General features: G+C 49.7%; 1 protein-coding gene across 1 annotated transcript; it reads left to right on the top strand.

Moving 5' to 3' along the window:
• Mal (mal, T cell differentiation protein (MAL blood group)) lies at positions 1-26,679 on the top strand. The gene is made up of 4 exons (XM_006986442.4): positions 1-248; positions 18,754-18,921; positions 20,377-20,502; positions 24,911-26,679. Exons 1-4 carry the CDS (start codon positions 156-158, stop codon positions 24,983-24,985), a joined length of 462 nt encoding a protein of 153 aa, XP_006986504.2. The 5' UTR covers positions 1-155; the 3' UTR covers positions 24,986-26,679.
• Positions 26,680-27,281: the final 602 nt, after the last annotated feature.

Below are 27,281 nucleotides of genomic sequence, written 5' to 3'. Positions count from 1 at the left end.
TGGCCGGAGCTCCGCCCTCCTCTGGCCCAGACTCTTCAGTTCTTAACCCACGCGCGAGGGCGCCGCGGCCACTGGGCTCTGCAGAGCGAGCGAGTGGTCAGCGCGGAGCCGGAGGTGCGCGTGTCCCATCCCAAGGCCGACGCCAGCTCGCAGGCATGGCCCCCGCAGCGGCTTCGGGTGGCAGCTCCCTGCCCAGTGGCTTCTCGGTCTTCGTCACCTTCCCTGACTTGCTCTTCATCTTTGAGTTTGTGAGTGGTAGCGCGCCCTGCGCTGGGAAAGGGACTGGGTGGGATATGCTGCTCACTCCCGCGAGGGTTCTGCACCGCTGTCCCCGACCCCACCAGCAGCATGGAGGGGACCGAATCCAGAAAGTCTCCCCATCTCTCGGTGGTTTGTTCCTTTCTAAAATAGCGGATTGATCTCCCAGGCAGGTGCAAAGAAACTTCTTCCCCTAGCTCCGCTCCTATCGGAGCGCAGCTTCCTTACAAGGGGCCTGTTTTCCCCATCCAGAGTCCCTTTAAATAAACAAAGCCAACCAAAGACCCCTCCATGCGACCGACAGAGATCTGGAACAGAAAGAAGCCAGGCTCTTCTGGCATTTTGAAGTTTTGGGGTAAGAGTTTGTCTCTGTGGCAAACTTAATCGGGGCGTAAGAAAAATAGTGGCTGGTGCTCGCTTGGCTGTGGTCCTTGCGCCCTGTGTGAGGAGAGGGAGGAGTGAAGTGAATTCTGTCGCCTCCCTTGGCTGACCTTGAGCTGGCTGCACCTGGGCTGGGTTCTCCTAGCCTTATACTCTAGAACCGCCCCCGTAGCTTGGAGAAAGTTTTCTATTGCAGGCTCCTGGTAAGGTGCTGAGGCTTCAGAACTCCTTTGGTTTCAAGTCCCCAGGGGCCTCTCGGGCTCACCTGGGCAGGAGGAGGGTGTTTGTTTATTCTGTGGTGTGGAGACAACATCTCCCGTGCACCCACCTCACAGAATCCTTTGTGTGGGACATTGGCTTGGGTGAAAGAAAATGTAGGTGATTTTAACAACAGGATCCTGGCTTCTAACAACGCATGGTTAGGAAGGGAGAGTGTGGACCAAAGACAGTAGGCGCCCTCATCCAGGGATGTCACTGAAATTGAGATGAGTGTTGAGTTGAACCCAACCTGGGTGTTTCTGAAGTGACTTCACACTCCAGGCCTAACCAAGACCAAGGCTATGGAAGTAATATTTGTAAGAGACCCTGCACATCACGGAGCCAAGCTTCACACCTCACAAATGAGAGCACCTAGACCCAGAACTGAGTCAGGCTTGCCCAGGGTCATCTAGGTCCTTAGCAAGCCTTCCAACCTCCTTGAGTTCCTTCCATGGTCAGGGTTGCCGAGCAAGCCCTGGAGCAATGCCAACTGAATGGATTTGACACAGGCACCTGGCCATATGGGAAATCACCCCTGGGTGCTCTGGGAGTACTTGTCTTCATCCTCTCTTAGCCTGTGTTTGCCCAATATTGGGACCCAGGAATAAGCAATGGGTGACTCTTCAGAATTTTACAAAGAGGAACCCACAGAGGCTGGACCAAAAGAGAGCATGTCTCAGCCTGAGGGGTGATGGGGCAGGGAGGTTACACACACACACACACACACACACACACACACACACACACACACGGGGAGGGGGACGACACTCCGGTGGTGGCAGGTCCACAACCTCCAAGAGCACATACCCACTTTTTAATCACTCAGTATGACAGAGAGACTGGTTCTGAGGAGAGGGACAGCCCAGGCAGGCAGGACAACCAAATCTACAGAGAGGACAGGAGGACACCATCATCCCTGTAAAGACAGTTGTGGGTGTGGAAAATCTCAGCACTACGTGTTTAGTGAAAACGCACCCCACTAGTGTGCTCTCCATCCTCTACGTGGTAGCGGGGATTTCTAGAGTTCCCTCTTGACCTGAATCCTCCCTTTCGCTTGTTTTAAAAGCGTGTCTCTTCTACCTCAGCGATTGTTCTCTGTCCCCACCCTCCGACACCCGCCACTTTCTCGAGAAGCCTTTGGTGTCTCACTTGCCACCTTTGAGTCTTTCTTCCTCTGTAGATTAGGGCTGGGTGTACAGGATGCCTTGGGAGAGAAGGTGGAAAGCAGACACAGTCCTTCAAGTGCCCCTCGGCACAGACTGTACATGCGAAGAAATAGTGTCTAGACAGAGAGCTGGAAAATTAAAAGGCTGGAAGAGGCACTGGCCGTGCTCCGGATGTTTTCTTAAACTGTGGAGTATTATAAGTCAACACCCAAAACACGATGATAAAGTGGGCAATGGCTTGGACAGACATTTCTCCAAGGCAGAAACACAGATGGGCAATGAACACATGAAACGATGCTCAGCTGAGTTAGTCACCAAGGAAAGGAAATCAAAACCACATTGAGGTGTCCCCTCTCACCCACTAGATTGGCTGTTAGTTTTAAAAACAGGTCCAGCAGCAAAGACTACAACAAAACTCTACAATACCCCCCCCCATGGACCCTAACAATCCAGGGTATGGAGGAACAGTGATTCTGCATGTTGCTGTTAGGAATGTAAAGATGCTCAGCTAATGTGGAGAGCAGTTCAGTGGTGCCTTCAACGGTTAGCTTATGGCCCAGCAATTTCACACCCAGGAATACGACCACAGAATTAAAGCAGGAACTCAAGTGTGAGTGTGTACACACACATGCCCACAGTGGTAACCAACGGGTGAAAACAGCGGAAAGATCCCCCGGACAGGCGGACCTGGCAAGCACAATGTCACCTTTCCCTACAGTGGAATACTGTCTGGACGTGGGGAGTACCCATCGACGCTGTCAAGGTGATGAGCCTTGAAGGCAGGCAGATGGAAAGGATCACACACTGTATGATTCCATATACATAAAGTACCCCAAACTGAAAACCATGGAGACAGAATAGAGGCTTGTGATTTGCCAGAGACTAAAGGGAACAGGTATTGGAGGGCAATTGCTCAATGGGTGTAGGGTTTCCTTTTTGGGTGATGAAATGTGCTTTAATTAGATAGAGGCAGTGGTTGTAGGACACCATAAATGTGCAAAGTGCCACCAACCTTGTCAGCTTTAGATGTCTGGTGGAGATCAATACGTGCATTTCACCTCGGTTTCTTTGGTGGTGGTGGTGGTGGTGGTGGTGGTGGTGGTGGTGGTGGTGGTGGTGGTGGTGGGATTTTTGTTTGTCTGGTTTTTGGTTTTTTTGAAACAGGTTTTTGTGTAATCTTGGCTATTCTGGAACTAGCTCTGTAGACCAGGCTGGCCTTGAACTCACAGAGATCCGCTGGTCTCTGCCTCCCAAGTTCTGGGTTTAAATGTGTGTGCCACCACCACCCGGCTCATCTCAATTTTTAAAAAAGCAAAAATATTAGGAAAATTTCAAATAGAATAGAAAAGTATACATAACACTTTATCAAGCATCCATATAATTATTCCCCATTTTTTCCCCCTCTTACTTGCTTCTTGGTTTTGAGGCGCCTCAGTGATCTGACATGTTGTCTCTCCCACCCTTGTCTTGCCCTCTCTCAATTCTCCGTCCTCAGGAAGAGCCGAGGCTGAAAATGTTTATTGCTTCAGCACTCTTTAGACTCCACTGTGTGCACAACTATGAGCACAGTGCTGCTTTCTGGTGTTACACTTGTGACAATCGTATCACACTGGGTGTGCCCTTCTGTAGCTCCCAGCACGTTTTGAGACTTATACCTGTCGCCATTTTTTAATCTCTTCTTTCATTGTTGGATATTTTGGCTGTTTCCAGTTTGTTGCTTTTAGCTGCTGCACACAACATTACCAGGAACATCCTGGTCATTCTCGCTGGAAATTTCTCCCTGAATGCATGGAAATTTGGCGGCAGGGTCCCAGGGCATGAACATCTCTGCTTCTCATTTGTCACCACCCTGCTGTCCCAAAGGGTCATTCTAATTGACATGTCCCAACAGTAGATTTCCCAGGAAGCTCATCCAGTCTCCCTAAGCTTGATACTAACACCCGCTCAGTTGTCTTCCAAGATCCTGCCTCACTAAAAGGACCTCTGTTTTGCATACACAAGATTCAGGCTAAACCTGGGCCTTCTCTGCTCTCACCAGTAGCATATGAAAGTCCCCATTGTTCCCCGTCCTTGTCACACTTGGTAGCATCAGCCTTTGTGATTTTTCTGCTCATCCTGTGGGTGTTAAATGCCTGATTATTTTTCAGTTCTGTAGCTCGAGTGGATGGTGCCTCGGGGTTCAGTTTCCCATGCCTGAACTCTCAATAGCCTGGGAGATGCAGATGTCCAGGGCCAACAGGCTGGAGCTACCCTACTCCCCAGAAAAGGATCATGACTCCTGGTGGGGCTGGCATCTTTACCCTCCATGTCCCCATCCCAGAGCCCCTGATCTCTGTAAGATCCTCCAGGGTAGTGAAAAGCAGGCCCAGCTCAGCAGGGGACCACATCTTTCTGAAAATCCCGAGAGCCACAGGCAGTGGGGAGACAGATGCAAGCCCAGGGGTGACATGTTCAATGCTCTCCCCTTCAACACCTCAACCCAGGACATTGCTTCTGGTCTCATCTCCAGAAAAGTCCCTGCCCAGTAAGAGACTTTTCCTTTTGTACCCCATAATATCTGTTTCCTTCACCCTCTCTTTCCTCTTCCTGGACCTCTCCCTCTTCCTCCTTCCTTCCCTTCTAAGCCAGATACTTCATGACGCTCAGGCCACCATTCCTTGAGAAGGAACTTAACACCAATGCTTTCAATTCTTAGATGTACCAAGCCTCACAGAGGCAGTTTCTTCCACAAAGTGCCGGGAGAGAACCCCACCTTTAATGTCCTTTCAAAAATGGGACAGACATGCTGGAAATACCACCATCACCCCATCCATCCCCTCCCCGAGAGGTGGGCTGACATCAAACTTCCTGGAGAAGAGTGTGCTGAGAGCCGGGGGTGTTGGTTCATACCTGTGATCTTATCGGTCAGGAGCCAGGAATTTGTGGCCACCCTGGGCTACAGAGTAATAGTCTGTCTTTTTAAAAGAAGGATACTAGGAATTCCAAAGGTGGCTGTTTATACCCCCTGTACTCCTCAGCAGTGTGGGGAAGGAAGCGGGGTCGGTCCCTGGTGACAACTGGTACCTGCAGGGTCATATTTAGGGGTGGAGGCAGGATGAGAGAACCACCTGGAACTGGTTTGCAGTACTGACTCCTTCACCGAGCTGGACCTGTTAATTATTAAAATGATGGCTTTCTGAGTTTCGGAATAAAAAGGAGCTTTTTATTGTCTGAAAATGACTAGGCAGGTCGTAGGTTTTCAAAACCTGGTTGAGGAAGAGCCAGCCCAACACAGAGCCATGACTGGGTCATGAGATGATGATCAGTTTTCTGACTGTATCAAGAAGCCTGCCTGTCAGAGCATCACAGACTCTGAAATTACAGGTTCAGGTGGAAACTGAGGCTCAGAGAGGGAGCCACTTGCCTAGGTCTCTGGGTCCACAGGGCCCTGGGAATGTTGCCTATAGTGAGGACAGTTCCACATTCTCTACACAGCCATGGAGAACTGTTTCTTACACCAAAGGTGTTCGGGAGCGGGTAACTCTACCCGCTTGGCAGCCCTGGGAAGGCTTGGATCCCCTCTCTCCCATCAGGGAATGAAGGGACAGCTCAGAGTCACCGGGTAGCTGGTGGCCACCACTGCATAGAAATATACTTAGTCACTACATCAAAGAATGATAAACCCTACACAGACCACTGACTCAGTGGGTGTGGCCATGTGTAATCCGGGACAGCCACCCTTCAAGACTTTTTTAAGAGTGGATAGAATAATGGGTATTTGTCAGTGAGGGCAGGAGTGGGGTTCTCGGGTGTCCTGAGGTTCTCAGAGGTCCATGGCATGGACACCCTCTGTTCCAGAAAAAAAATTTCCCTGGTATCCCTAGGGAGTGGGGCTAGCCTTACTTAACCAGCACAGGACAAAGGTACTGGGTCTCCTCCAGGCTGCGTGGCGCTGTGTGTCCTGGGTTGTGGGGTCCTCGCTGAGCTGTTTGGAGGGGAGCACTGGCAAATTCTGCCCCAGCATTCTACTCCCCTCCCCTCCTCTAAAGACGGAATTATAGAGGTCTGGGGAGAGGTGTTCTTGGCTTTGAGAAGTGGCTTTTCCAGTTTTTCCAGGGCCAGTGGCCTGCTTTGATCAGGAGTCAGTAACCCTGAGCCAGGCAGGGTCATCACGCTGCACCATCACAACCGAGCTACATTTTATAAAACTTGCCTTGGAGCAAAGGCACCTTCCCTGCCTGGGAGCCTCCAGGAGGGAGGAGGAGGAGGAGGAGGAGGAGGAGGAGGAGGAGGAGGAGGAGGAGGAGGAGGAGGAGGAGGACCCACGGAATGAAATGCTGGTTGGGGAGAGAAAAGTCCGCTCTCAGCTGGTTGCTTGTGCCTGTACCTGCTGGGCAAGCAGAGAGACCCTGGTGCCGGGTCTCACCTGAGAATGCCTGCCTGTGCTTTGCTTTGGCAGAGGGACCCATCACGGAGAGAAAGGGCTGGAATGGGCACTGGGCCAGGGGGCAGTCAGTCCTGAGCTAGACAGAGCCAGAGGTTGACGCTTGATGAGTTAAATACTTTCTGGTCTGTGGTTAAGATCTCCCTGGCACAGGCAGTCTCCGTTTTCCTCCTGAGTACTCGCAGGATCGGTCCCTGGGTCTGTCATGATTCGAGACCTGTGATCCTAGAGGAAGGCTCTAGTAGACTACTCCAGCAGCCGCCTCTTATGGGGTCAGTGAAAATGAGGCCAGTGGTAAAGGTGCCCTCATCTCGGAAGCAAAGCACCATGGGGGAGTGTGGCTGACCCCTTGCCACAGATTTAGATTAATACCAAGAGTGAGGAACAGACAGCAGGTCCCTGATACGCTCTAAATCATAAAGCTTGGGTCCTTCTGCATGCTGGTAGGAAGGTTTAGTTCCCCGTTAGCTTCTGGCTGGGCACCAGCACTGGCATTTCCCAGAGTCATTAATTCACTCCCTGCCTCACAGCTTCAGGCTCTGTGTGATTACGACCTCACAGGTGGGTAGTTCTACTCTTATCTGGGCAAAGCAATCCGAGTGTGGATCACAGGGACACACCAAGGTCCTTGGGCCTGTGGAATGACAGGAAAGCCTTGCTATGAGTTGTGACAGATCAATATGCTTGGGCAGAGGAGAAAACCCATGGGACGCAGCTAAGAGGAGGGCAGGAAGCAGGGCAGGTCCCTAGGAAACTCTTGGCTCAACTTCCAAGGAGGCCCTTGAAGGCCAAGGTACAGGTTTCAGAGAGAGCCAAAGATGACATGCCCTCCATCCAATAGAGAGAATAGGGTGGACCAGGTTTGTGCCCACAAAAGAGGGCATGCTGCCCCTGGATGATGTTCCTTCCTTTGTTTTTAGGTGGTAAACACAGACCTTGCTATTCTTTCCTGGGAAGGAACAGAGGTTGCTGCCGCCATTGTCTCGGTGACAGGAAGTGTAGACAGGAGTTGCCTCCCAAGCCATCTCCTCTGCCATTCCCTTCCTGTCAAGAGCCTAATCCAGTTGAGAGCCAATGAGGACCAAGCAACTAGTCTCTCCTTTGGTACTAATAGTCCGTGGCCATGGCCAAAGCCCATCCCTGCTACAGGGTTGATTTCATGGTAAACTTAGTGAGAATCTGTGAGTTAATGTCAGATTCATTTTTGCTGCTGTGATTAAAATTACTGTAACAAAAAGAAACCTAGAAAGGAAAGTGATTTCTTTCAATTCACCATCCCAGTTACATTTCATCACTGTGGGAAACTCAAACAGGAACTTCAAATTCGCTTGTTCCATTATATCCACAGTTAAGAGCAGAGAGAAATGAATGCACACATTCACTTGCTTGCCTGCTGGTGCTCAGGCTCAAATACACCCTGCCTAGGGTATGGTGCTGCCCATAGTGGCCGAGGTCTTCTCACATAGGTTAACTTAATTAAGACAACCCCACAGACATGCTTACAGGCCAACTCATTTCCTTCTTGACACTTTCTTCCCAGGTGAGTCTGGGTTGTGTCAGGGTTGACAAAGCTAACCAGCACAGCATCATTAGGCAACTTTAGTGTCGTGTGAAGGCCACAATGTATACTTACACAAGCTGAGATAGTCATGACGTGACCATGTGGTAAAATCTTACAGAACTACTCATGTGCGTGTCTGTCATGGACTGCAATGTCCTTATGCGTTTCAGAATGCATACACATAATTCTTAAAATAACATGATATGGTTACAACTCAATAGCTATTAGGTACAATTGTTGTCAAATGGCTAATAATTTAACCTCTGCTCTGGGATCAACTGGTTTTCCTGTGCCCGTAGAGGACAGCATGGAGGGGTCTAGCCAACCTTCACCATCTTCTGTTTCAAGATCTCACAGGGTAGGATGAAGCCTGAGGACAGGTGGGGCCGTGAAGGACACTGCTGTGTACCCCAGTCACTGTGTCCTGCACTGGTGCTTCCTCTGGGGCCTTCCCAGTGGCTCTTTTCCCATCAGGATTTAACAACTGAGCTAACAACTCCCTCCAGCCAGCCTGATGGGGCGGCTAAGGAAAAGTGGGTGTGGCGGCGGGCAACCCCGTCCTGCCTTTTGTCCTGGAGACTGGGTGCTGCCCCAACTGCTCCTGGCGCCGCTCAACCAGCCTTTGCCAGGATGGGTGGGGAAAGCTTCCTTGGGGATTCTAAGCATGACATGAATTGCTGTGTCACCCCCTAGGCATAGGGACAATTAGCAGTGGGAATGGAATCAACCTTTCCCAAATGCATGACAGTATACGGACTGTCTGGAAGGGCGCAGGTACAGGGAAGGGCACACAGAAATACGCCCTCACATCCCTAAACTTCAGTCCTGTCCTGCAGCAGTGTGGTGACAAGGTGTGCATAATAAGACGAGGGAGCCAGTTCTCGGGTATCAGGCCTTTTGAAAGCAGCCACAGGGCTCAGTGGGTGGGGATGTATGCCACCGGCAATGCTCCCCTTTCAGGAGTGGCCCTTCAGTCTCACCTGTCTCCCTCACCTGGAAGCCCGCTCTAATAGCACTCTTGATTGATGCTGAACCCGTGTTCTGCAGGCTTCTGTGCGTGGCTTGTCTGGAGACCATGCTCAAAGACTGGGCACTCGACAAGACTCGTTGGAAGTAGGATTTGTCCTCAGCAGCATTGGTAGGAAGGGGGTGGTGGCTGCTCCTACCTGGCCGGCATTTACAGATCTCAAGACCATCTTGACTTCAAGGGCAGGTGAAAGGAGAAACTGACAGTGGCCACCAAGTCCCAAGAGTGCCCCCAGGCCTCCAGGAAGTGTGCTGGGACTCCAATGGGTGTTTTTGGATACACCCTCGTTTGTGTGCTCACTGGGTTACCAACCCACTCATGATGCCTGCAATACCTTTTGTTTTCTAGCGTTAAAGCCACTCTGTTCTGGTCTAGTGCCTCCACGGACTTTTGTCTTTTACAGGTGGCTTGCCTGGTATTTTTTCACAGAAACTCTTTGCTTCTGTTTATCTTGTTGGACACAGCCAGTGGGTGTAGGTCTGGTACAAAATTTTCCATCTAAATGAGACCATGCATGAGGAATTCACCTACACTGGCCAGTCAGAGGGGAGCTTTCATTCATTTAGGGACTGGCAGTTCACCCCTGGCTGGGGAGGAAGCTGGGAGTTAAGCAAGCCACATTTCCCTTCCCTGACACTGGAGGGTGGAGGGACTGCGGACCACAAAGGGGCTTCTCCCACTCTCCACCCACCCCCTGTTAATATCAGCTGAGGTCCTGAAGTCAGCCCAACAGACCTAAGGTCCCCTAAACCCTGCTCTTCCCTTCAGATGAGGTGGAAGGACTTTGTCACTCACTGTCTAACCTCCTCAGGAAGTTAAGGGCACAATGACTTCCTCTGGAGTAAAGGAACCTGCTGGTGAAGGGGTCAAAAGAAAAGAGCCACTAGTATAGGTAAGCTGAGGCAGGCCTTTCTCCTAACACACCCAGTGCTCACCCTAACAGACCCAGAAGTCAGACTCCCAATAAGACAGATCCCCTACACAAGACTCTTCCGATTCCCTCCTCTGTCCCCTGCCCCCAGGGGAAGGGACAGTATAGGGCTGCTGTGCAGAGTACTGGCTTCTACCTGTCCTGACCTTTGAAGCATCTCTCCGATCACATCATACTTTCACCAGCTGCCCGAGTCTACATTGGAAGACCCAGACCTGTTCTCATGGGAGGCAGGACTACAAGAGGGACAGTGAGAGGTCCTCTTCCGCACTCATGAGCACGTGTGCACACACACGCATCAGTGTGTGTGTGTGTGTGTGTGTGTGTGTGTGTGTGTGTGTGTGTGTGTGTTTGGGATTCAGAGCAGGGCCCTTTTCATGCTAGGCAAGCACACTGCTGCATCCACATCCCCTGGTGTGCATCTTTGAATAGGCCTGGCTCCCTGGGTGTGCCTGCCACGGTATTGACAAGGTCACTCTGGGTGCCTGTTCTGAGAATGAGTGAGCAATTGGGAGAGTGAAGAAAGGCCGCCCTTGGACTCCGGAGCTGAGTTAACGAGAGAACTTCCCCGGATTGTTTGCTTCTGCTCTCTGAGCCTCGCCTCTCAGAACAAGCAAGGGGGCTCAGGCTCCATCCAAACTTACTTCTCAAAGGCAGAGCCAAGGAACCTTGGGAAGGCTGCAGTGTTTAGTAGCCAAAGGTATTGCCCTGACCCGCTCCCCGCCCTCCAAATCCTTCTCCCAAGACCTGATCCTCTGTGTCCTCTTGACCACCCAGGCACTTGGGTGTCGTCTCTCTCCTTACCAGTAGCTCGTCTTTAATCTGCTTCTCTACATAAGAGCACATGCTATGCAAGTGTGTGCCCAGGTTTGTGCATGCATAAACACAAACACACATTCACACATGCACACATACACATGAACTTATGTGGATATACATAAGTCACAGATACACTTCTATACATGTGCATATATATATACATACACACACACACACACACACACACACACACACACACACACACACATACACAGACAGAACAAGAATGTCCTCTGACCTCTCACTCACAAAATGATTTTTTTTTTACCCAGTTCATCCTTAGAAAGGTACCACCTGCTGGAGCACACAGTGATTATACTGTCCAAGTCACCATCATCCATAAAATCCTGGTGTGTTAGTTAGGGTTACTATTGCTGTGATGAAACACCATGAAAGGACTGGTTTGGCTTATACATGCCAAGCCACAGTCCACTGAGGGAAGTCAAGGCAGGAACTCAAACAGGGAAGGATCCTGGAGGCAGGAGCTGACGCAGAGGCCATGGAGGAGTGCTGCTTACTGGCTTGTTCCTCCTGGCTTATAGCGCCCAGGACAACCAGCCCAGGGGTGTCCCCATGCACAATGGGCTCTACCCTCCCCCATCAATCACTAATTTTAAAAATGCCCTACAGGCTTGCCTGCCTGCAGCCAGACCTTATTTTCTCAGTTGGGGTCCCCTGCTGTCTGATGACTCAGCTGGTGTCCAGTTGACACCAAACTTGCCAGTCCACCCATTGCTGACATAATTCTTGGCTACTGAGAGAGTGCATGCACATGGCCAGTAGAGAGTTGGGGCTGCCGTTCCTGGTGGCCTCAGGACAGCATTCATGGGTATGGAGCCTGGCAGCCCTCCCAGAAGCCTGGGGCGTGCCAACTGGCACCTCTCGGCTGATGAGGCTATCTGCTTGGTCCCTCCCAGGGGATAAAGGGCAGCCTAGTATTTGGTGCACAGCCTAGGTTCTGTGGCCCATTTCCTTGACTTCCCAAGAAGTCAAAACACAAGCTCCTGGTCCCATTTACTCATAAAGGAGCTGTTGGGAGCCCTGATGCCTGACTTGTGGGTGGGGGGATTGTATGTGGGTGGCATACTCTTTGGTTCCTATCTTGGCATGTTTCCCTGGTAGACATTCTGCTGTGGGGACCCTGACAGCATATAGTAGTGCTCCAGGAAAACAATCAGAGAATTTGAACAAATCCTTGACATTAACCTTAGTCACCCAATCCCTACAGTGAACCAATTGGGATGAAACGCTCTTTCAGCTCCACAATGATAGAAACTCCAGCTGAATCTCAGGAATGTCCTGGAGAATTCCTTTCTTCCTTTACAAGTGAGCTCATTGTTAGAAAGCCGGCCTTCACATCTTCATACCCACTACATTTCCTTAGGCAGACACATTTTATACAACTTTCAGTTTCGAGGACACCATGTTGATTTTTAATGTTTATACAGTCACTTGGGTTTTTTGTTGTTGTTTTATTTTTGTTTTTGTTTTTGTTTTTGTTTTTTTTACAAGATCTCATGTATCACAGGCCAGCCTAAAACAATTATGTAACTGAGGATGACTTTGGGCTCCTGATCCTCCTTACAGTTCTGGGATTACAGGTGTGTGCCACTAGGCACAGTCCATGAGGGGCTAGGGTGGAACCCAAGGCTTCATGCCCTTTAGGGGAGCACTATCAACTGAGCTACACTCCCAGTTCTTGAGGTGACTACTAGGTCCAGTAATCCCAGACTACAATCGCAGCAGAAGCCAGCTTGGTCTACCTATCCAGACCGTGTCTCAAAACAAAACAAAACAAATCATAATTGATTAATTATTTAACTCCAGCTCCCATCAAGTTTTCAAGTGAGCAGTTGCACACACTGAAATCACAGCCTTTGGAATTTTGATGTGGGCATAGGTGAGGCTGCTCTATTCCACAACAGGAGATTTCCACTGATGCTGACTCTTCATAGATACAGCTACCACCAATTCCTAGACAAAGGAACAGAAAGGCTAAGTAACTTACCCAGGGGCACCAGGTGGCCTAGCAGATATGTGACAGACCTGCAATTCAAACTCAGGAGCTCTAGCCTAAAGTCTGTACCCTTGCCCACTCTGGTCTGCTTCCCACAGGTGACTTGTAAGACAGAGCAGAAGGCCAGCGGGATGGCTCAGTTTAGAGTTCTTACCATCTAAGCCTCACCACTTGGGTTCAATCTCCAGCACCCATGATGGAAGAGAACCAACTCTCAAAAGTTGCCCTTTGACCACTGAATTCACAATCACACACACACACACACACTAGTAGTAAAGAAAAACAAAACAGTAGGGATCTTCTTGTGGTTCAGATGAAAGCTCCCCCAGAGGCTATCTCCTGAGGAGACCATTTTTCACGAAGATCATTTGGTTGAGTAAACCATGGATAGAAACCCTTTTTAACCCTTTGGAAACACGTTGTTGCCTTCTGAACATTATCCCTACATCTCTTCTCGGCACCCAGCACCAGGCAGTTCCCAGCCCAGCATTCCCTTCACAGGCACAGCCCTCCACTCACACTCAGTGAGGCTGTGTCCTGGTGCTTAGAGAATACCCAGCAACGAGCTGGTCTCTTGCATAAAGCAAGACAGGGATGGAAGCATGAAGACAGAAAAAGGACGTTCCCAGTGATATTTTGCATCAAGAGGCCAGACAGGACCAAGAGCAGAGTTCTTGTTGGCTCTGATGGAAAGCCTGCAGGACCCTGAGTCATGACTGGTTCCTCTTCTGTTTTGTCAGGAACATGCAGAATACCACCTGAAGCCTCATGTTATGAAAACATGTTTCTAGCCTTTGGCAAAGGGTCCGGGTTCTCTGTTTCCTGTCCCACAGTTCTGCCTCTCTCCAGTTGATTCTGACCCTGGGCCTGGGCCGGGATGTCGTTGTTTGATTTTTAAAGGTGTCCTAGCTCATTTGATGGCTAGAGCATCAACCCAGGTTCTATCCCCACTTTCCAGCTTGGAGCGCTGGGACCCAGAGGGACTGGTCAATCCATGTAACTCCCAGGTCAGCAACTTGGAGAGCTTTACTTGAGACCACTGTCGGCAGCTGCTCTGCCTCTGCTATGATGGAGCAGAGGTGGTAATGAGGGAGCCTGGCTTTCACGTGAGCAGACACCAGGGCTGCACCTCCGCCTGGTTGTATAATGTTTTCTTTTTTTGATAATCACCTCTGTGTGTCTGAAGACAGAAAGCTGAAAGACATCTAGAGTTTTCATGACAAAGGGAAATGCTCTTGAACCCTCACCTACCCCCTTGCTCTTGACAAATATTTGGCTAGTGGGGTCCTGAAGCCAGGCCTGAGAGGACTGCTCACTGCCCAGGAGTGCCTTATCTCCCGGGCGTGGGTGCCACGCTGTCTCTCTCTGTTTGCCCTCCGTGCAGCCTAAAGGTGGAGTGGGGTGCAAACAGGCTTGGGCCCCCATGATTCATGCTGAATATCAGGTCTCCACGGCTCACCCTTCCTCCAGCCCGGCTTCTGCCACCCCCTTCTCCTACATGGTGCCTGGCTTCCCCACCCTCTGGAGCCCTGAAAACTGCTACAGCATCCCTTCTTGTGACATACTCTCCCTCCGCCTCCAGAGAACCAGCCGTAACCAGCGGAGTCCATCTTCCCTTCCAAGGCACCACTGAAGCCATGTCCCAGGCCAGCTACCTCACCTCCTCAGAGCCTGCATTTAGCCTTCATTTAGGCCAGAAAAAAGTAGCCTAAGCTGCGTCCAGTTCAGATACAGGTTTTGTTTTGTTTTGTTCTGTTTTTCCCCAGATATTTTCATTGTAATTTTAGAGTCAGGGTCTCACTCTGTAGTTCAGCCTGCTCTCAAACTCATAAGCCTTCCTCGGCCTCCTGAGTGCTGGCGTTACAGGTATCCACCACCATGCCTGGATTTTCTAAACATTTTTTAATCTGTAATTGGTTAAACCCACGGATGTGGAAGCCTTCAGGCCCCCACAGTGGCTGCAGCTGTCAATGAGGAGCTTGGAACTGATGTGATCAAAGGGCCGCTCTCCAAAGCGGAAAGTCCCTGGTGGCGAAGCTCTTTCATAGGCACCTTCTGGAAATACACTCTCTCCTTGGTCCTGTCCCCCTCACGTTCCCTCCCCATCCTCCTTGCCTTCTCAGTGGGGCTGTGAGCCTTTAAGCCACCTCCTCATAGTCCCTCTGCCCCTACTCAGCCGCCCTCACAGATTCCTCCCCACCCCCATCCTGGCTCCATCCTGGAACAATGCAGCCTTGAGGAATAGCGGGAAGACCTACTGCCAGACAGGAAGGCAAACGCCAGGGCTTGTAATGATGTCTTCAAAGTTCTCTGCCCCCAGTCTGAGGTGTAACGTAAACAGGAGGCGGATGGAGGAATGCCCCCAGGTGTTTAATAAAGCCCGATGGTGTTTGATAAGTTCACAGATACACCCCATCATCACCACAGCCAACTCATCCTAGGTATTGGTACCTCACAAGGGACTGATGGGGATTGTGGCAGTACAGCTGTTTTCCAGAGGTACCCCTAGAAGAGAAGTATTCACCTTGAAATCTAATTATGCTAAATATGATCATAATTGGCTAGTGATTATAGAGTTTTGAGTTTGTGAAAGTGATCTAAAGTTGGCTTTGGTGATGGTAGTTTGTATGTATAGGTCTATTAGACACCCCTGAAGCATGGTCTTCAGTGCATGAATTATACTATGTGTGAGGTGCATCTCATTAACAATGGTTTTGTTTGTTTGGTTGGTTGATTGGTTTGGGTTTTTTCTTGCTGTGGGTTTTATTTGTTTGTTTGGTTGTTCTTTTGTTTTTCGAGACAGGGTTTCTCTGTGTAGCCCTGGCTCTCCTGGATCTCACTCTGTAGACCAGGCCGGCCTCGAACTCACAGAGATCCACCTGCCTCTGCCTCCCAAGTGCTGGGGTTAAAGGTGTGTGCCACCACCACCTGGCTCCATAACAATGTTTTAAGGAGAGCTGGTCATGATGATTTGAACCTGTAATCCCAACACTCAGGAAGTGGAGACAGGAGGATTGACATGAGTTGGAGGCCAATTGACATTACTTAGTCCCAGGCTAGCCTGGGCTACAGTGAGAGACCCTGTCTTAAAAACTGAACAGAGCCGGGCGGAGGTGGCGCACGCCTTTAATCCCAGCACTCGGGAGGCAGAGGCAGGCGGATCGCTGTGAGTTCGAGGCCAGCCTGGGCTACCAAGTGAGCTCCAGGAAAGGCGCAAAACTACGCAGAGAAACCCTGTCTCGAAAAACAAAAACAAAAACAAAAACAAAAACTGAACAGAGAGAAAGAGAGGGCGAGCGGGAGGGAGGCAAACAGAGAACTTTCGCTGTGGAACCTCCCGCTGTCTCTACCATTCAAAGGGTAGGGGGAACAACTCATTTTCAACAGTGCCAGTTTGCTAGGTGGCATACCCAGAGGCAGGTCCTGAGTCCTGAGGGCTGTCAGGGGCTGGAGGCTGGACTGGGGTGCAGGATGGGTTTTGTTCAATGGACAGTTGTGAACAAGGGTTCTGACTGGACCACCAGGAATCAATCTCTCTGTCTCTCTCTCTGTCTCTCTGTCTCTCTGTCTCTGTCTCTCTCTGTCTCTCTGTCTCTCTGTCTCTCTGTCTCTCTCTCTCTCTCTCTCTCTCTGTGTGTGTGTGTGTGTGTGTGTGTGTGTGTGTGTGTGTGTGTGTGTGTGTGTGTATGTGTGTCCAGGGACAGGGAGGGGAAGCCAGAGCACGGTCTCCAGCAGAGTGATGAAATCACTCACTCACACAGCCCAATTCAGTCAGGTAGGCGCCAGAAGCTCAGAGCCAGCTCAATGCTAGCGTCTAGGAAGACCTTGGCAAACCTTGTGTCATTTCACTCTGACACGCCCATTGCCCCGCCCTTGACCCCTGACCACAGTTCCTGTGTCCAGCCCCATGGGAGACAACAGATTTTAAAGAAGTAATAGAAGATGCATAAAACACAGCCCATACTTCTGCAGACCCGGAACTGAAAACCATTTCGAAGTCTGCCATTTGCAGGTGGCCATTGTTTGCCCTAAAAGTAATGATATAGCCACGGTAAACATAAAACATAATCATTACCTGGTCTACCTTTGCTGGCTGTGCTCTGAGGGAATTCTGAAATCTCTCGGTCCACTCAGCTCTTTGGCAGGAATCAGAACGGATTGGACTAGAAGAGGCATACTTTCTTCTGTGGCACCCAGTGTCCTTCAAGGCCAAGCCTATGAGATACCCATAAGCACTTCTGGCCCACAGGAGCCCACACAGATTTTACAGAAGAGTGCTTCCACACACATGAGCAACCCAAGCTGCTCCCAGAGTGGTTTTATTCATAAGTCACTCTAGTTTAGCACAGCCATTTAACCATCCTGGATGGAAGATGGCTGGGTAGAGGATGGCTGGGTGGAAGATGGGGCAGATGGGTTCTCATGGCAACCCCTCAGGGAGCCAGCTTCTTCGATCAAGGCAGACTTCGCTCCTACAACCACCTGATCAGACAAAATGCCTTTTACTCTAGCCAGATGCCCTTATGTTTGGAGGCCCCAGGACTGCAGAGATGTACAGGACTCCCTTGCAGCATGCAGACAAATAGCCTGACTTAGATTGACCCCAGGTGGTTAAGGTGACAAGACCCCAGACCAAGGGCACTTAGGAGAGAACTATCCCACACTGATGCTTATCTCTACTGACTAGATGGACAGACCTGACTGACCTTGGCATTTCTCCGTGCTGTACTCTCATGCCTCCTAGAAGCAGGTGCCGTTCAACCTGCAGCACAAGGGAATGCTGCCTGCCCTCAGCCCCAGCCGCTCAGAAGGAAGGGTCCTGCTCTATTACACAGCTTTCCAGACTTATGATTGCAGAACTATCTCCCCCAGGTCCCAGCCCCGTCCTCATCTGCCTGGGACAGGGTCATGAAGCTTGAGCCAAAGAGTCAGAGAGAAGTAGAGAAAACCCCAGTGAGGCTGGTGTGGCTGGACCATCCAGGAACCTTCTGGAACCTCTTTTGTTTCCCTCTGAGAACGGGAACTCTCCAACCCTGGAGACATCTCTTGGCTATCCCTGGAGTGTGCTCCTCTCACATTGGTTTTCAGTCATCTGAGAAACAAGGCTAACCTGTGACCTCTCCATTCCAATTTCATTTTAGACAGTCAGAAAAGTTCCTACAGTTGGGATCTAAGACTTCGGGTCTGGAAAAAAAAAGTCAATAACATAATGTAGCTAGTGTGTTCACTCATTAATAACCTATAAAAAATCTCTTAATTGCTACAAGCTTTTTTTTCTGTTGTTGGGGATTGAACCCAGGGCTTTGCAGGGGCTAGACAAGTGACCTCTACCACTCAGCTACATCTCCAGCTCGTGATATTTTGATACAGGGTCTCATAGTGCAGTTTAGGCTGGCCTAAAACTTACTGTGTAGCCTAGGCTGGCCTTGAACTTGCCATCTTCCTACCTCTGCCTCCCCAGCACTGGCACTGGAGACCAATTGAGAAGAACAGACACTCAAAAGAAAGGGTAGCCCTTCTAATGCTAATACCGACTAATAGAAGTTCTTCCAATGATGAGCTCCTTTGCTTTCACATGCCTCAGTTACCCCATTTGACAAATGAATCCATTCCTCACCCATAGCTCTACTACTGGAGTTAGCCGAGTTAACAGTATTTGTGAGGTGCTTAAGACAATACCCAGGGGCAATACAGTGTTTATTAAATAGAAAATAAAAATTGCACTTAAGAAATGAATCAAAGTAAGCCAGCAGGCAACAGCAAAAGTGAGATGAAAGCTCTAGCCTGCGGCCTTGGAGGATAAAAGGGATATTTTTGCCGAGGCGCACGCCCACCCTCTTTGTACCCTTCCGGTACATCTACTGGAGCCCTACTGCCCCTGTTCCAACGCTCTCTCTGCCTCCTCCCTGCAGATCTTCGGAGGCCTGGTCTGGATCCTGATCGCCTCCTCCCTGGTGCCCATCGCCCTGATCCAGGGCTGGGTGATGTTCGTGTCTGTGTTCTGCTTCGTGGCCACCACTTCCCTGATGGTCATGTACATACTTGGTACTCATGGCGGTGAGACGTCCTGGATCACACTGGTGAGTGCTGGCCCAGGGAATCTGTGTGCGGGGAGAGGAGTGGTGTTGGACCCTCGTCACTGGAAGACTACTTTTCCAGCCCTGAATGGGAGCTTCCTGGCAACATTTTTCAACACCACCCAAAGCTGAATTGGCCTGGCCTTGGTTCAGACGCCTCCTAGCGATAATGGCTTCCCGCACTGAGGACGTCAGAAAGAAGAGGCGGGATCCATGTTTTTGCTGCAGATTCTCATGGGGCGCTCTGATTTCTTATCTGCGATTGACTTTTTCAAACACGACCAGCAGCCTGTCCCCATCCTCCCACCTGACAGCCATCAGGTGCTCCCACCATCCAGGAGGGCTGTTGGCATCCTGGGGAGCAGAGTCCTGGAGGCTGGGCCTTCGCTGATGGCTCCCTAGGGGCCAGACCACGCTTTCTGCCTGGCTCCTTGGTGACTCCCATCTAAGCACGCTTCCCAGAAGACTCGGATGCCAAAAATGGCCTGTGTTCTTTCTTTTGTACTAAGTTCTGCTTTGAGGCCCAGGAGACAGGCCTCAAATAAATACAAGGGGAACTTGCTTATTATTAATTAAAAGTGGGCTCAAGCCACTTGGCTAGATCTCTACTTCTACTTGAACTTTTGAAATCACTTCAACCACACAGAACTTTGTTTTCAGTTCCTTTTTGCTTTGAAATATGCCAGGAGCCAAAAGAAATAAATAAGACCAACACAACGAAATGGAAACAATGGAAATGGCCCAGGCCTCTCTCCCCCTAGACTGGACAAAGAGCCTACGTGCAAGCCAGGGCTGTGACCATGTGTAATTGATCTTGGGGTCCAGAACCAGTTTCTACCCGTTATCTTGTATTTGTTATGTTTCTTGATGCTATTGAAAAAATACCTCACAGTTTGTGGGTACAGTCGTTTTGGTGGGGAAGGGTTAGCTGCAGAAGAGGTAAGGCGCTAATCACATGGGCCAGTAATCAGAAAGCAGAAGGGCGGACGCTTGTGCTCGGCCAGCTTCCTCTTCCTTATTCAGTCTGGGACCCCAGCCCATGGGATGGTGCCACTCATCTTCAGGGTGAGTCAGCCAGCCTCAGTTAAAGCCTCTGGAGAAACACCCTCCTCCAGGACACACCCGGAGGTGTCTCTCTGAGAAGATTCTAATCTTGTGTCAAGTTAATAATGAAGAGTAGCCAGCACACACCCCCAAACTCTCCCTTGGTAGTACCTCAGGGAAAACAGCATCTTCTTCCACTAAAAGACTCAGCGTGGGACCTGCCCAGGGAAAGGAAAGTTAACTGGGCAGCCATCAAATCCTCTGAGAGAAGCTGGTGGACTTGGGGCTGTGGTGTGGTTCAAAGGGAATGGTCAGGGACAAGGACGGAAGCAGGGAATTCAAGGACTGTGTCTCCATGTCTGGGTTGGGGTGTCTCTTTCTTCTCCTCCCTGACACAGCCCTTCTCACCCACAGGATGCAGCCTACCACTGTGTGGCCGCCCTGTTTTACCTCAGTGCCTCAGTTCTAGAAGCCCTGGCCACCATCATGATGCACGATGGCTACACCTACAAGCAATACCATGAAAACATCTCTGCAGTGGTAAGTTTCCTGCAGCCCTGCGCCCGCAGTACACAGAGCAAGCGTGGGGGGTCACCCAGCCCACACCTCTCTTTTCACAGTGCAACGTGTTTGAAATGAAGTCACACCTCCCCCAAGTTTGCGAAGCAGTGAAGCCCCCACAAAGGTCAGGGATGGGCCACGACTCCCTTAGTTATTTTCTCGGGGCTGCATGGTCCAGGGTCCAGTGGGCACAGGGGCTCGTGCTAGACGAGCTGTGCATGGGCAGATGTGACCGCATTTGACCCTCAGAATGATCCTGTGGGACCAGTGACATTGTCACACCCATCTCACAGACGGAGAGGCAGCCCGGACCCTTTCCCAAGACTGGCAAGCGTCAAAGCCAGGGTCTCGGCCTCCTGGGCATGCTTTTAGTACCAGTTCTAAGCAACGAATTTGGCCATTTGGGTCTCGTGACCCTCCTTGAGTGTTGTCCACAGAGGCGTACAGTCAACACAATGGACTCTGGGGTCAGGATGGGTTTTCTTTTTTTCTTTTTTTCTTTTTTTTTTTTTTTTTTTTTTTTTTTTTTTTTTTTTTTTTTTTTTTTTGGTTTTTCGAGACAGGGTTTCTTTGTGTAGCTTTGCGTTTTTCCTGGGACTCACTTGGTAGCCCAGGCTGGCCTCGAACTCACAGAGATCCGCCTGGCTCTGCCTCCGGAGTGCTGGGATTAAAGGCGTGCGCCACCACCGCCCAGCCAGGTTTTCTTTTTAACGGACTAGATCCGAACAATAAGGAGTAAGAGATCATATTGTTTCAGAAAGAGGTGTTTTGTTTTGTTTGGGGTTTTTGTTGTGTTTTGTTCTTTTCGAGGAAGATAAGTGGTACCCTTGGAGTAATGTATTGATGCACTTACTCAGAGTCCTCAATATAAAACATTTCTAACTATGGGTGGCATAAAAAAGATGAGTTAGAAATAGTACTTCTCAGGTTTCTAGAAACTGACCTATGAATCATACAAACCCCAAAGTGGAATGAACTAACATAATGCCTGCACCTATGGAAAAGAGGCGGGATGCAGTCTACAGGGATGTGCCAGACAACATGCTTCTTCCCGAATCTAGAGGGAGAGTGGGTGGGGGTGGGGTGGAGGCGAAGGGTCCTCAAAGCATTATAGGGTGCTATCCAACCCAAGAGAAGCAAGAGAAGCTGTATGTTCCCCTTGAGCAGCTTTCATGAACCTGAGCACCTTGAGGTCCCTGTCATTCCCCTCCCTAGTTGTCCTACATCATAGAACACGTTCCAATATGGAGTTTCCCAACAGCAGCATAGGCAGGCAGCACGGTGACTTCTTCCCTGAGGCTGGTGACCCATCCTCTCTGCCTCCGTCTATAATCCTTGTTTCACCTGCCTGTTGGAGGAGCACCTCGGTCCTCTCCCCTTCCGAGCCCACAAGCCTTCTGAGTTCACAGCCATCCGAGCATTCGACAACTCCCCTCAGATTCTTCAGGACAGCACTAGTTTGCTATAGACTAGATATGGTTGGAGTCAGCCCATGATGGAGAAACCTAGGTGGACTGAATTAAAATTCTTGCCAGCTGAACAGGTTGAAAGTTACCTGGCTCTATTGCATCCCAACTTCCCAACTTCTCTCTCTGACTTTTCATCAAAAGGCAGTGTTCATCCAGACAAGTGCACAGGTTCAGGTAGATGTATTGATGAGTTTTCAGGAGATGAATCTTCCTATAATTAAGAAATAGGATACACGGGGCTGGAGAGAAGGCTCCGCAGTCGAGAAAGAATGCTGCTTTCACAGCCGTTCCCAGCATGCACATCTAGTGTGTCACAAGTGCCGTAACCCAAAGTCTGGAAGATTCAGACCATCTTCTGGCTTCCATGGGCACTGCACTCACATGCACACACCCACCGACAGAAACACAGATGCTTTATTTTTAATACAGTATGTTTTAAAGAACTAGGATACAGGCCTTGAGGTGCATGCCAGTGGTAGAGCATTTGTCTGGAATGTGCAAGGCCTCAGATTCCATCCCCAGCACTACTAATGTGTGTGTGTGTGGGGGGGGGGGGAGAGAGAGAGAGAGACAGAGAGAGAGAGAAATCTCACTGGCCTTATCACCATCACCTCTGTTGCTAGCCAGTTTCTAACACCCAGTTCAGTTTTGCCTGCCTCTTGAAATGCAATTATGCAAGGCTCATTCTTTTATGCCTGGCTTCTCTCTCCCAACCTTATGTGTAAGAGTCACCCATGGGGTTGGGTGTAAATGCAGACTGCTTATTACGTTGCTGTGTAGTATTCCATTGCAGGCCTTTCACCACATCTACTAATTCACTCCAAAGCTGATCCTGTCCCCATGTTTTCTTGTTAGACTTGTATAGACATGCACATGCCTAGCCATTTTGTGCCAGAATCAAAATTCAGAATGTCCTCCTTTGGCAAGTGCACTGGGCTGGAACTAATAAGGTGACATGTGAACCAGGTTCAAAATAGAGCTATTTCCATTCACAGTATCCTCTGGATCGGTACCCTGGGAGGCGGCATCATCCTTACTCAGGAATTAACACCTGATCTTGGAGTCTCCCCCACGGCACCCAGGCTGCCTTGTGTCCCCTCTCTGGTCCTCATCAGGCTCAGTTTCAGCTCAGCTTCTTCACTGTGACCTTCGGGGACAGTAAATGGAGCTTCTTCACCAGAAAACTATCCGGGGTCAACAAAAGTGGACAGAGGGGAACTCAAGATTTCTGGAGACATCTAGATCTCACTGTGGTGGACAATCATGGCAGAAGTTCACAGAGAAGGGTTTATGAAGGTCAAAATGTGTCTCAGCATGTCCTGGGCTCTCGATTCCCACTGAGTGCCATTTCTCAATCACATTTTCAAAATACATCTTCCCTCTCTGTCTTTTCAGAACTTCTGAGGGACTTCCGCCAAGGTTTCTCCTTGGGCCTGAAGTCCCACCTGAGGGGCACAGGTGACTTGGATAGTTAGGAGTTCCCAGACAAGTTCTCAGAAATTTGTCACCAGCTAACTCGGGTTACATTGCCTCTGGCCAGCGAGGGTGGAGCGTCCACCCATGCCTGAGTGCCATGGCTGCTGTTTACGAGCATTTCCAAGACTCACAGAAGCGTGGCCACCCTACATGTTGTGCCTGAGCTGGAAACTTTTGACCCCTTGCTCAAGGTCACAAAACCAGGTGCAAATATTGGATTGGGTAGGCAAGCCTTTAGGGAGGTCAGCCTCTGTGGGGGCACACAGAGCCCAAGTGAGCACAAGCCACGGGTAACAGTCCAGGGTCTATGTTCCCATTGCCAAAGTGACAGGCCGTATGGCCTCAACAACTCCTCGGTGCACCACTTCCTGCTGAGAGAAGGTAGGTGCCTCTCCTCTGCCTTGCTCTCTACTTCCCAGGAAGCCTGGTTGCCTCACTTGTGCCTGGAAAATGAAGAATCCAGGGTTAAGAGGAAGGGTCCAAGAGATGGAAAGATGTCCCAATGGTTAAGAGAGCTTGTTGTACAAGTGTGAGGTCCAGAGTTCAGATACCAGAACCCACATACCAAGCTGGATAGCCTTCAAATGCTGTAAATCCTGGCACTCAGTGGACCACTAGTACTCAGTAGCCATCAGCCAGGCTGAAAACTGCAAGCTTTAGGTTCACAGAGAGACCCTGCCTCAAAGGTAAAAGGCAGAGAATCTTAAAGAGGAGAACATCTGATATCCTCCTATGGCCTACATATGTACCATGCACACACATGCACACACACAAGATTCATGCACAAACATGCAGGGTAAAACATACACACACACACACACACACACACACACACACACACACGTGCGTGTGCGCGCATTTTGTTTTTTAAATAAAAGGTCTGCAATCCCAGCACTTGAGAGGCAGAGACAGGCAGATGTCTGAGTTCAAGGCCAGCCTGAATTCCAGGACAGCAAGGGCTATCCAGAAAAATCCTGTCCCAAAAAACACAAACAAAAACAAAACAAATCAATAAAGGGTCTGATCAAGCACAGATGGTGTGGGGAACTTAACCGGAGCAGCAAACTCGGGCGTCCCATCCATGGGGTCATAGCCCCGTTTCTGATGTCACAGCTTGAAAATTCCGGTCTTGGTCTTATTGGTGTAGGGAGAGAAGTTTTTCCGAGTCACTGATACCCAGCTGTGATGTCTGTGGGAGGTAACTTTGATGTCCCCAGTCAGGTCAGATGACCCTAGTGTGACATGGAAGACATGTAGTTTGCACACCAACACCAAGGCAGCAAGGTTAGAGTACCTGGGGATCTGGGAGCACTCATGTGTGCCAGGAAGCAGTGGCAGTCCACACACCCTGAATCTGTCCCCCAGGGCCACGTGACAGCCCTCATAGCCCCATGTGCCCCGCCCCACTGACCTCACACTAACAATCTTCCCTCTGGTTCCAGGTGTTTGCCTACGTGGCCACTCTGTTCTACGTGGTCCATGCCGTGTTTTCCTTAATCAGATGGAAGTCTTCATAGGACGGAAGATCCAGAGTTGGAAACCCAGATGGCATTAACTGACCAGCCCTTCTCCCCCATTAACTTCCTAGAGCACAGATATGACGGCAGTGGAGGAAAGAAAACCAGCCAAAAAGCAAACAAGACAAAAACAAAAGGAAGCCATGTTCTGTTTCTCTTGGGTGTCATGTTTACCTTCTGTCAAGGGTTAAGGGCTTGCTGTGTTTAACCTGAGGGAAGAAGGAGCTGTCTTGCCAGGGGTCTCTGCCCTTGACAGGGACAGTGGATGGGAACTTTGATCTGAAGAAATGACGATTTTCCCCTTGACCCGAAGAGCATGTCTTAAGAATAGCCTCTTGGAATTCCCCACAGGCTCTTTAGAGCATTCATCTCCTGGCATGTCTTAGTCTTTGTGGATAGTCTGAATGTCACAGGGACTGAAATTCACCCAACAGAGGTCTCCAGATGTTCATGGTGGATGATGAGCCCCTCTGAAATACTTTATTAAATGCCTTTATATCTTGCTTCAAAGGTATGGGGGTAGAGAGGTTGTTTTTCATTCTCTGGGATCAGGGACACCTTCCAGTCAACTTCTTCCTGAAGAATCTTTTGACTTAACCTGACTCTCAAGGGCCATTTCAGATGTGCATGCTGGGCCACTCTTCCCCAGCTTGACTCACTGAGGACCCCACCATCACAACAATGTCCACCAGGATAGCAGCTCCCTTGTAGGGAGATCCCAGGGTGCTCCACCTTTTTCTTTCAAGACACAGTAGTCTGCTCAATTAGAATTTTCTCAAGCCTTGAGAAAACTAGCTATGGGCATTTCTTCCCTCTCTTCATAAGGCTGATCTAAAATGCTCTGTCTGGGTGTCTGTGGTCTCTTGATGTGTGTGGACACATCTTTCAGACCACTCCTTGGGGGAGAAAAGGGACCAGACTGCAGAGTGAAGAGACAGACAATGACTGTTTGTGGCTGCCACATTCCAGGTTAGGGACATCTGACCTGAAAGGAGAAAGCATGATTAGGAAAGATGTGGAGAATCTGGAAAGTCAGATTCCCCCTAGGAGATCTCACCTTGACTCCACGGCTTATAGAAATGAGTGAGAGCGTAGAGTTGGAGCCCCAGATACAGTAGGAGATGAGCGCAACAATTAAATTGGATTTGGGAATTTTTCTACCTTGGTTCTGAGAATGGAACCCAGGGCCTGTGCATGCTGGGCAAACACTCTACTGCTAATCCCACCCTCAGCCTCGAATTGGGTCTTAGGCATGTCCAGGAGGACTTTTGTTATCCCAGCATTACTGGTACCCAAATCTGCCATTTTTCCACTTTACACAGCCACAATTTCATAGTAAAACATAAGGAAAAGATTAGGTTGGGATTTATTTTTAAAATTTAAAATATAAACCAGAAGGTGATATGAAGTTTATTATAATGTTTAACAAAATCTGAAACAGTGTTGACTGGGAAGTCTTACATTTTCAACAAAACTGCACTATAACATTATACTAACCAGCAGCTCAACATGAATGAGGATCACTTTTTGACAGGAGGGAGGGAGGGAGGAAGGAAGGAAGGAAGGAAGGAAGGAAGGAAGGAAGGAAGGAAGGAAGGAAGGAAGGAAGGAAGGAAGTCAGGCAACTAAGATGAATTTCCCAAGGATTTCTCAATGTTTCAGATTTTTAATCATTAAAAGAAACTTTCATACAATCTTCCTCTCTCTCTTTTTTGCAAATTGCTGTAACCATAGAAACCTGGATTAAAGACCATGAGGATGGTTCTGATGGCACTCTCGCTTTCTATCCTGGGTCTGTGAAACTTTGCAGTTTCTTTTCTTAATCTGTTATTTATTCTTTGACAATTTCACACATGTATACGATGTATCATGATCACCTCCATCCCCAGCTCCTCCCTTCCACTCCTAACACATGCCCTGCCCACCCTCACGCCCCGGTCCTCTTTAGCACACTGAGTTCTGTTCATGCTGCCTGATGGAATGTTGACTGATCTTGTTGGCTGGCTCTTGTTTAGGTCTTAACCACAGCTGCAGTGAGTTCTTGAGCGCAAAAGCCATGTCACACCCAGAAGGCAGCATGTCACAGCACTCCTCGCCGCCGTCCTCTGCCTCTGAGAGCTTTTCTGTCCTCTCTGCTGTTCCCTGAGCCTTGGGGCGGGGCGCTGACAGAGATGTCCCATTTAGGGCTAAGCGGTCAGCAGTCACTGATCCTCAGCACTTTGACCAGTCGAGAGTTCCTGCGTTAGCATGATGTCTGCTTCTGAAGTTTACGGTTCTGTTTCCCTGAATCGTAACG

This window comes from Peromyscus maniculatus, chromosome 4 (assembly GCF_049852395.1).
Source record: "Peromyscus maniculatus bairdii isolate BWxNUB_F1_BW_parent chromosome 4, HU_Pman_BW_mat_3.1, whole genome shotgun sequence".
NCBI lineage: Eukaryota > Metazoa > Chordata > Mammalia > Rodentia > Cricetidae > Peromyscus > Peromyscus maniculatus.
This window is presented reverse-complemented; position numbering and strand designations above follow the sequence as displayed.